Source organism: Silene latifolia, chromosome 10 (assembly GCF_048544455.1).
Source record: "Silene latifolia isolate original U9 population chromosome 10, ASM4854445v1, whole genome shotgun sequence".
Lineage (NCBI taxonomy): Eukaryota > Viridiplantae > Streptophyta > Magnoliopsida > Caryophyllales > Caryophyllaceae > Silene > Silene latifolia.
The window spans coordinates 54,387,894-54,398,721 of record NC_133535.1 but is presented as its reverse complement, the minus strand read 5'-3'; the positions used below and the strand labels follow the sequence as shown (position 1 = coordinate 54,398,721).

General features: G+C 43.1%; 1 protein-coding gene across 1 annotated transcript; it reads right to left on the bottom strand.

The window, feature by feature from the left end:
• Nucleotides 1–5,910: 5,910 nt before the first annotated feature.
• LOC141609000 (T-complex protein 1 subunit beta-like) lies at nucleotides 5,911–6,878 on the bottom strand. The gene is made up of 4 exons (XM_074428279.1): nucleotides 6,763–6,878; nucleotides 6,608–6,664; nucleotides 6,425–6,490; nucleotides 5,911–6,333 (listed from the first exon to the last, which is right to left on the bottom strand). Exons 1-4 carry the CDS (start codon nucleotides 6,766–6,768, stop codon nucleotides 6,211–6,213), a joined length of 252 nt encoding a protein of 83 aa, XP_074284380.1. The 5' UTR covers nucleotides 6,769–6,878; the 3' UTR covers nucleotides 5,911–6,210.
• Between the last annotated feature and the right edge of the window lie 3,950 nt (nucleotides 6,879–10,828).

The window sequence follows — 10,828 nt, the reverse complement described above, 5'->3', positions numbered from 1 at the left end:
GGATGGGGTATTTGTGTTCAGTGCTGCCACTATGCTCACTATGTTTCAACAGGTTGAGGAAGCCATAGCCAGTCTCTCCGAAAGGATCACCCGACTTGATGATGCCTACCGTCGACTTATCTTCAATCCTCCACCACCGGGCCCAAGGAAGAATTCCCCAAGCGTTCAAAACTACCCACACCAGGATGGAATGCTCCCGCGACCATTCTGGCATGCACCTCACGAAAATCACCCTCACAATGACTACCCTCACAATAACTACCCTCATAAAAACCACCCTCATAAAAGTCACCCCCACAAAAATATTCCTCACAAAAATTACCCACCGAAGAATACCCCTCCAAGGTGCCTTCGAGATCCTGAAATTAATGGCATCTGGAGAGATAGTGTTGAGGATGTCTATATCATCCCAGGGAAAGAGAAACGGGCGAAAGAAATCGGACACCTTACCCGATCCAAACGCCCCTATCAGAACCAGAACAATCCAACGGTCGTTCCAACAACGAATGACCAAGTCGTCCCAGAGGAAGACGCTCAACCAAGGGCTCATGAGAATTCAATCCTCAAGCAGCTTCAGAAGACAAAAGCCGAGATCTCGATCTGGCAACTAATCGCAACATCTTTTGAGCATCGGCATGCTTTGTTACAGGCCTTGGGAAAATTAACTGTGCCCTCCACCTCTTTCCCAGAAGAAATAGTGGCACATATGACGAGGGACGCCCCTGATCTGAACAACCAAGTCGTTTTCTCTGACGAGGATATCCCTCCGTTCGGAGCCAATCATAACCTGGCCCTGTATATCACCGTACAATGCCTCAAGAAAAATGTAACCATGGTCCTTGTGGATGATGGATCCGTGGTGAATGCCATTCCTCTCAAGACTGCTCACAAGCTGAGTATTAAGGAAGTTGATTTGGTCTCGATAAACCAAAGAGTACGCGCCTACGACGGCACTCGTCGCAAGGTCGCCGGGCTTATCACTTTGATTGTCGCAACCGGACCACTGGAAAGGCAAACCAGTTTTCAGGTGGTCGACATCGACGCCTCTTTCAATTTGCTCTTGGGAATTCCTTGGATTCACGTCGTTAAGGCAGTTACCTGGACTCTCCACCAGAAAATCAGGGTCCCCTTCAACGGGAAAACAATCACAATTCCTGCTTCCCCGATCAAAGCTGTCATGAGAAAAGGAATAGCCTCCCAAGCCATTGAGGAGGATGATAATGAAATGTGGGGATTCCAAGCCGTGAACGCCATTACTGATGAATCAACACCCTTCGATTGTGACCCGTTTGCTAACCTCACAGTCAACCGCATCATGATGCGCCAGGGTTACTTCCCAGGCATACCCCTCAATCCACTGAAAGATACCCTGCCTCCCTTGAAACAGGATAAGGTTCCCAACATTCCCTTCGGACTAGGATATGAGCCTACCGATGAAGATATCCAGGAGATGAACCTCCTAGTTCGAAAACGCAAGAAGCACGGAGTTATCCTCCGTCCCTATCATCTGACTCTCAACGGATACTTTGTCCCTGAGGGAGAATCCGAGCTCTACCATGGCTTTCCGGAGCCAATCTATGACTCTGTGGCCAGAGCTAGGTACCCAGGAGTAGAAGTCTTCCAGGACTGCTACTTTATCCCCGACAACATCGAAGTTGTTTCAACTGAATCTAAGCCGTCGTCATGCCTCGGCGGACAAGCTGTCACACTCCTCTTTGGGGAAGATAACATCAAGCACCTCGACTATGAGGACATCATCAACATCGCCCTGAAGGACAATAAATTTGATCCAACCGCCTTGATCTCCGACACTGACCCAGAGAAAGATACCCAAGGCTGGAGGAAGACCGTCAAGTGGACCGATCTCCAAGGCCGCATTCTCAAGATCACAACTGGAGAAGGCCCTATGTTCAAGGAGGGAAGTGAAGAAGAATTTGAGTTTGAATCTGAATCTAAGTCAGAGTCAGAGTCTGTCATAGCTCCTAACACTCCTGATGTCCCAGTAAAGGTCCCCTTCCCACTATTCTATCACAAAGTCGTGGCGGATTCAAAGGCTGAGTCTACTAGGGTCACCCCCACTCCCATGAAAGGTGACAACATGGAGCCTGTTCCAGGGGCCACCTCCTCTATTGTGTCGCCTCTGACTGACCACAAAATGTCTGTCCTTTCCGAGCTTTTCGCTCTTGTCAACTTAATGAACGCTAAGTTTGCTTATGACTCGTCTCATTTTAACTGCAATGCAATTCTGAATGACTACGAGGAACTTGACTTGAGTGACTACCCACCTCACTTAGATAAAGAACTTGACAAACGGGAAACCAGAACCACCATCATTGAGAATACCAAACCTATTAACGTAGGAACCGATAACACACCTCAAGAACTTAGGATAGGGACAACCCTGGACCCCTCGGAAAGACAACAGTTCATTGACATCCGCCACGAATACAAGGACGTATTCGCCTGGTCATACAGAGATAAGCCTGGGATTGATAGGGAAATTGCAGAACACCGGATACCCATTAAGCTCGGAGCTAAACCTGTGAAACAGAAGCTACGCCGGATGCGTCCTGAATGGGCCCTGAAAATCAAGGAAGAAGTGGATAAACAGTTCAGGGCTGGTTTCATCAAAGTGTCTGAATACTCTGATTGGGTGGCCAACATTGTGCCCGTACCAAAGAAAGACGGAAGAATTCGGGTTTGCGTCGATTTCAGGAATCTGAGCAAGGCAAGTCCAAAGGACGACTTCCCTTTGCCACATGTTGACATTCTGGTAGACAATACTGCCGAGCACGCTCTCCTATCATTCATGGACGGGTATGCTAGGTACAACCAGATTAAAATGGCTGAGTAAGACATGCATAAGACAACATTCAGTACATAGTGGGGTACATATTGCTACATAGTCATGCCCTTCGGATTCATCAACGCCGGAGCAACCTATCAAAGAACCGCTACCACTCTCCTACATGATATGATGCACAAGGAGGTAGAGGTGTATGTCGACAACATGATTGTCAAATCTAAAGAACGGGACGGCCACATCAGCGCCCTTCGGAAATTCTTCGCTTGTCTGCGGAAATATAACATGAGACTAAATCCTCAGAAGTGTGCATTCGGGGTCACCTCCGGAAAAATCTTGGGACATGTCGTCAGCAAAAGAGGCATAGAGATTGACCCAACCAAAATCAAAACCCTTCAACAAATGCCTCGGCCTAGGAACGAGAAGGAGATTCGGGGATTTCTCAGTCAGGTCCAATACATCAGCCGCTTCATTGCCAAGCTCACCATGATTTGTGAACCGATATTCAAGAAGCTTCGCACCTCCGATCACACCGATTGGGACAATGACTGTCAAACACTAGTAGAAAAACCCCCTACAGTGGCGGTTATAAATGACCTTTTGTGGCGGTTTTTAGAGATTTAGGGTCCGTCGTTTATCGCGGCGTCGTATAAACTTTATGGCGGTTGTAGGCGGTTGTTGAACCGCCGCAATAGCTCTTCTATAGTGGCGGTTGTTATCAAAACTGCCATTATAAACTTATATAATACGACGGTTGTTAGACAAAAACCGCCACTGTAACTCATCTATAGTGGCGGTTGTTTTTTTGAAAACCGCCACCATAGATGTTTAATAATAACCTCCCACCACTACATGTTCTCTATAACATCGGTTGTTGTTAAAGAACTGCCACTAAAGATAAGTATGACGTCGGTTGTTAGTAAAGAACCGCCACTAAAGGTGAACTAATAGTGGCGTTTCATACTTAAGAAGCGCCACCATAGACAGTTTTTTTTAAAAAAAAAAATTATTTGCTACCAAAATTTTGGCAGCAATGTCGATATTGATTTGATAAGCCAAATAGCGAAATAAATAAACAATACATACAAAAGAAAGTCAACCAATGAACTTTCATATCATCGGACAGAACAATAGTGTTGATGTTCAAAATTATACATTCAATTGTATAAATAATCATATACGTCTAGTGAATAAACTAATCAAACATTTCATGTTCTCTAAACATTTAATAGCCCATACGTCTTTAACATCTTCTATCTGGTCAATTAACTTAGTTGAACCTGCAATAATACATTTAGCAAACCAATAGTTAAAAAAACAACCAAAATCATATTAAAATCATCATAAGACACTATAGAACACTCCCGAGTTTGATTGAAAGCATTTTGATGAGTCAGACAAAACCAGATGAATAAGCTAATAATGAGTAATGACTTCTTACTTGTGGTGGTTTTATCTCACTTAGCGATGTGCTATATAGATTGATACTTAGGTTCATCAACGGGGTACAGTGGTGCTCTGCTGTTGAAATTATGTTCACTAAGACCTTAAAAAAGAATGAAATGTATCTAAATAGAATTCAAAAGATTATCAGAGGTTGTAAAATCCAGAAAAAAAGGACATGTCAGGCTGTTACACATAGCACTAATTCTTGAAAAACATTTCATAAATATAATCAATAGAATTAGGGTTTGGGAAATTGGGGAAAAATGAACTGAATTGGGTTTGTAACCTTACCAGGAAAGAGGAAGTGGTGGCGGACAACTGTTGTTGATACTTAATGAGGCTGTTTGCTACTTAATGAGTAATGCTTCAGCTCCCTTTCTATTTTTGAAAATTCTGAAGAATTTTGTCTCCTCTTAAGCTATTAATTGCTACCTGTATTATCAGGTTTTGGTTGTTGCCAACCCTGCCAACTCCAATGCGTTGATCCTGCCATCAATCCCAGAAAAGAACGTCACTTGCCTGACAAGGTTGGACCACAATAGCTTTTGGTCAAATCTTAGAGGCTTCTTGGCCAAATCGCCAGTAAATCGACCAATGCCTGCACCGAGTTCAAGGACTGACTTGCCTAGATTCATTTTTCCTGAAGGGGTTTCTTCAGCTCAATGTACTCATGAAAGCTAAGCAAACCAGTAGGTATCTGCCAAGTCAATCAAAGTTTTGCTTGAATGAGTTCAACAAATTAATTGACATGTAAAATCACGTGTAAAAGGCACCAAATATAAAGCAAACGTCCAAATTCTAGAGCTCGAGAATTGAGATGCTGCAGGGATGGCAGCTGCGTAATAGAGAAAAAAAGAGGCTAAATTTGGATGGCTCTGTAAACCAACATTTCTAATCAACAGTTGGGTTAGTTTTGTTTCTTATTGGTCTCGTTGTTGTTGCCCTCTTAGAAACTAACCTTTGAATTAAAATGCACAACAAATAAAAATGAAGAACAATTTTTTTTTTTTCGAAAATTAGTAGCATATTTTCCTTTTGACAATTCCAAAGCCATATTAGGAGCATCAGCTAGAAAGTTAACAGTAAAAACAGCCGCAGTGACACCGGAACTGGATATATGAAAGCGAACCATTGTAAATCCCCAGTTGATGATAATATTAATAACAATCACTAAAATATAGCTGGCTTCAATAAGATAAATCAGGCCATAAAACAACACCACCTTAACATGCTTTCCTTTTGGACCTGTAGATAGTGGTACTCTCAAATAATCAAATACATAAAACCATGAACCAAACAATTCAGTATTATGGATTAATCCAAGTATGGATTATGAGTAAAAAATACACACGAACATGAAAGATATGTATAACTTAAGAAACTGAGGCACGAACACCTCTGATGCCACTACAAAAGTCAAATATCAAGATATGGTCTCAGTAAAATAAACAAATTATATCTCACATTATTACGCATGCCCCAGATTACCAATGCAGCCTTTTTTGGTGTTGAAGGAGAATCCATGGTGGGACTATACAGCCGAAATTAGAAGAGCAGAAAACATTATAACATTATTTCAATAAATCAGATGAATAAGCTAATGAGTAATGACTTCTTACTTGCGCTAGTATGACAGTAACTCCTCTAAGTAAGAGTCGATTCTTTAATTCAAAGGCACACGATATTAGAGTCCATTTTACAAATTGTTGGCGGTCACGTTTTCAAGAGGATTAATGTTCTCTTAAGCTACGTGTAAAAATGTGGCAAAGGCACAATTTGACAAGACGCTCCTGCCATTGTGAATACCCTTAGATCTTCAATTAATTAAATTATTGAAACAGTTAGATGTATTTTTCAAAATATCTTGACGGATGCCTTAACTGCTACCCCTTCCGTCTAAGTCATTTGTTAACCATTGATTAAAATTACCCCTCACAAAGCAACAGAAACAAAAAAAAACATTAAAGGATACCAATAATAACTTTAGCAGCAGGATTATCAATCTGAAGCGACTTCATGATGGTAGCGCCATCGTTTGTGACAGTCACATTATAACCCCTGCCAGTTGACTGCAAAATCTTATCCTAAACGAAACAAATAAATCCAGCATCACAACCCAATATAGCTTGAAAATAATATAAAAGATACGCATAGCGAATCAGTAGAGTAGTATACCATCCCCTTCGGGCCTAGGGTTGTGTTTATCAAATCCGTAATTGCAATTGCGCCAACAAATGTCGAGTGGAGAAAAACCACACAGAAAAACCCTAACTAGTTAGTAAATGGGTAATTTATCGACAATAACTTAGCGCGAGACCGTCTCTTAAAAGATTAACTATAAGAGAGAAAGGAACTGACCATCCTAGCACGATCGCCTTTCTCCTCAAATGCATCGTCTTTCAATATTCTATCAATCTATTATGTGGATCGACATATTAATACGAAACAAAAACAGTATAGAGTAAAGAATAACAACATTTCAATGCGATAAACGGAGAAAACCCGATGCGTACCGCCATATTAGAAGTCGATAAAAATGGCGGAAAATGGAAACAATCAGCGCTGTACAGAGAAAGGGAGAAATCAAACAAATCAAAACAAGTAAGTAAGGGGGATGTTGTTACCGGGTGAAATAGAGGATAAAGTTTTTACTTAGAGAGAGAGAGGTGAGCAACGGCGGAAGATGGTGAATGATGAGAGCTCCAATTCCAAGATTCAAGTGACTACTTTAAAAGCCTAAAATGAAGGGTTTATGGTGTGGGAACTGGGAAGATGAAGAGGAATGCAATGGGTTTTTTTATGATGGCGGTTTTTACTTAAATAATATTGTCACTTATCATTGTTTTTAACATCGTTATTAACGACGGTTTTTAATAAAACCGCCACAAAGGATTTATCGTGGCGTTTTTAATTTGAAACCGCCATAAAAAGTATCTATAATCACGTCGGTTCTTAATTTAAACCGCCACAATAGACCTTTTATAACATGGAAATTCCCCTCCCGCCAATTTTTTTGGCTTTTAGCGTCGTTTCTATTAGAACCGCCACAATAAAGGCGTCACGATAGGGGTTTTTTCTACTAGTGAAAAGGCCTTCGACAGGATAAAGGAAATCCTATCCAAACCTCATGTACTCATGCCACCTCAACCGGGGATTCCTTTCTCCCTGTACCTGACTGTTACTAATACGGCCATGGGAGCTATGCTGGCACAAACAGTCGACGACGAAGAACGGGCCATCTATTACATCAGCAAAACGTTCATCGAGTACGAGACGAGGTATACCCAATTGGAGAAGATATGCCTTGCCCAATTATGGTCAACAAAGAAGCTGCGTCATTACATGCTCAGCTACACGGTCCACATATACTCCAAGATGGACCCGGTCAAATACATCTTCGAAAAACCCGTACTAAACGGAAGGCTGTCTAGGTGGACACTCATGCTGTCCGAGTTTGATCTCAAGTTTGTACCCCCGAAGGTTATCAAGGGAAGAGCAGTTGCCGATTTCCTAGCAGAAAATCCCATCAACGAGGACCCAGCGACCGACACCTGGTCACTTCCTGACGAAGACATCCTTTGTGCTGATTTCGACGCATGGGACCTATACTTTGATGGTGCATCTAATCTGAGAGGCTTCGGGGTAGGAATCCTTCTAATATCACCAGAGGGAGAATATGTTCCGACCTCGGTCAAGCTAGACTTTGCCGTCACCGACAATGCCGCTGAAACGGAGCATGTCTCATCAGCCTACAAGCAGCCATCACACTTGGCATCAAGAGATTGAGGGTCCACGGCGATTCCTCGCTCATCATCAATCAGGTGTCCGGATCATGGAAAATCCGAAGTGACAGCTTAGCTCCCTACCGAGCAAAGATCAATCAAAAGGCCGAATTTTTCGACCAAATTGACTACTTCCACTTGCCACGAGAGGAAAACCAATTTGCTGATGCCCTGGCAAAATTTGCCGCGCTCGTCAACATACCTGATGACATGACATCGATGCCCCTATGTGTCAAGAGAAGGAGCGAGCCAACTCACATATGTGCCATCATCGACGACGAGGAAAGCCATGATGAACCTTGGTACCAAGCCATCTTCAACTACAAAACCAAAAATGAATTCCCTCCCAACTCTGATCAAAGAGGACAAAGAGCCATCCGTTTACTCGCATCACAATTCGTGATAAACCAAAATCAACTATACAAAAGAACATCCCAAGGAATTCTCCTCCTTTGCATTGACCATCACAAAGCCAAAAAAGTCATGGGAGAGGTTCACGACGGAAAATGTGGCCCTCCCATGAGCGTGATGATGCTTACCCGAAAAATCACGCGGCTAAGTTACTATTGGACTACCATGGAAGCCGATTGCCGCAACTACGTCAAACATTGCCACAATTGCCAAATCTTCGCCAACATACAACACATACCACCATCCCTTCTATACACCATGACGTCACCCTGGCCTTTGTCAACCTGGGCATCGACATCATCGGGAAAGTCAACCCTGTAGGCACCAAGGGGCATTGCTTCGTCCTCGTCGCCATTGACTACTTCACCAAATGGGTGGAAGCATAGTCATATGCAGTCTTGACCGCCAAAAAAGTGGCCAAGATCATTCAAAACAACATCATCTGCCGATATGGGGTACCCCATGAAATCGTCAGCGATCAAGTCTCTCACTTCCGGGCGGAAACTAAAGCTTTGCTGGACAAATACATAATCAAACGACATCGATCATCCCCCTACCGTCCCCAAACTAACAGAGCGGTGGAGGCAGTGAACAAAACTCTTGTCACCATTATCAAGAAAATGCAAGACAACTACCGCGATTGGCCGAGCAAGCTCCCATTCGCACTCTGGGGATACCGAACCTCCATTCGAACACCGACATGCGCCACACCCTTCTACCTAGCATACGGTATGGAGGCGGTTCAACCAGTAGAGTTAGAGGTCCCTTCTCTACGCATCCTACTAGAGAGTCAAGTCCCCGAGGCAGAATGGACCCGTCGAAGGTACGAGCAACTCACTCTTCTAGACGAACGGCGACTCAATGCCTTGCACAACGTCCAGCTATACCAACGACGTATACAACGGGCATTCAATAAGAAAGTTAAACCCAGAAACATCCAGGAGGGTGACTTGGTCCTCAAGTCAGTTCAAGCACCATTACCCGTCGATCCGAGAGGGAAATTCAGACCCAACTGGGCCGGGCCATACCTGGTCAAGAAAATAATTTCGGTGGGCGCAGTGAGACTGAGTGACCTAGATGGGGAGGACTTTACAAACCCGACCAACCTAGACCAACTCAAGAAATACTACCCTTGAACCATAGCAACTCGCGACCTAAGCCTAGTTTTACAACTAGCAACCACCTCGACCCCTTTTTAAGTCAAGTTACTCAGCGTGTGCTGATTTGAAATTGCATGTTTTATCGAGTCTAAGCTGCGACACCTTGCCCGTTTCGAATGCCCTTTGATCTGTCAAAGGCAACATCCATTTGCACTTAAACAAAAAAAAAAAACCCTGAACTACGAGCATGGTTTTATTTCACCTCTTCGGGTGGATACGTAGGCAGTCCCTCTTATGCCTGAGGGATACAACCACAAAACCCAATCAAATTCACAAAACATTTCGAACTACGATCATTGTTTGATTTCACCTCTTTAGGTGGATACGTAGGCAGTCCTTTCTTACACAAGAAGGATACAACCATCTCCACAATCAAAAACAATCATCCCCACATACAAAAAAACATCCCCATCAAAAAAGAAAAGGGAAAACCATTCCCTTTCTCACAAAAATACAAAATAAGCCTTTCTCCCTTTCCACAAAACTCCACTTTTCCAAGTGCAAATATTTAGGATAATTCGAATCGAATTGCCTTCACAAAATGGATGAAAGAAACAAGCGTTCACAATTTTCGACACGGGCAATCCTCTTATTTAATTAATAATGGGAGGAATTACAATCTCAACAATAAATAAAGCTCGACGAGCCTAGAACTTATCAAAGCTAAGGTGTCAACTAAAACACCTCACATAATAAAACTAGCACAAAACACACAATAACTAGCTAGTACAACATAATAAAAACTCACAACAATAATACAACATAATAATAAAGTGTGTAATGGAGGTCTTCACTCTTCCATTCTACCCTTGCCTTTTCCCTCGGGGTACATCTTCCCCTTGTTCTTCTTGTTGGCCCACCTAGCATGGACTTCCTCCTCGGAACGGATCCTCAACGGATCTAAGACGGTGACGGCCTCCGGTCTAGCAAAGGACCCCATGTTCGACCCAAAAAGGGCCAATGCACGGCCCACCATGTTCTTGGGGTCGGAACTCCACCATGTTCCTTTTTGATCAGGTATGTATGGTTACGGGGACGTAACCTTGTTTCTTTTAGGGGCGTAGGAGATGATCGCGAAGAGTTTTTGCATCTTTTTATGTTGTTTTTGGTATAGTTGGTATAGTTGGTAGTGGGTTGAGTCGGGTTGAGTTTGGTTGGTAGTATGTGTCGGAGTGTTGTGTCGAGTTTTGTGTTTTTTGTTGTGTCGGGAGGGTGGTAGTATGTTT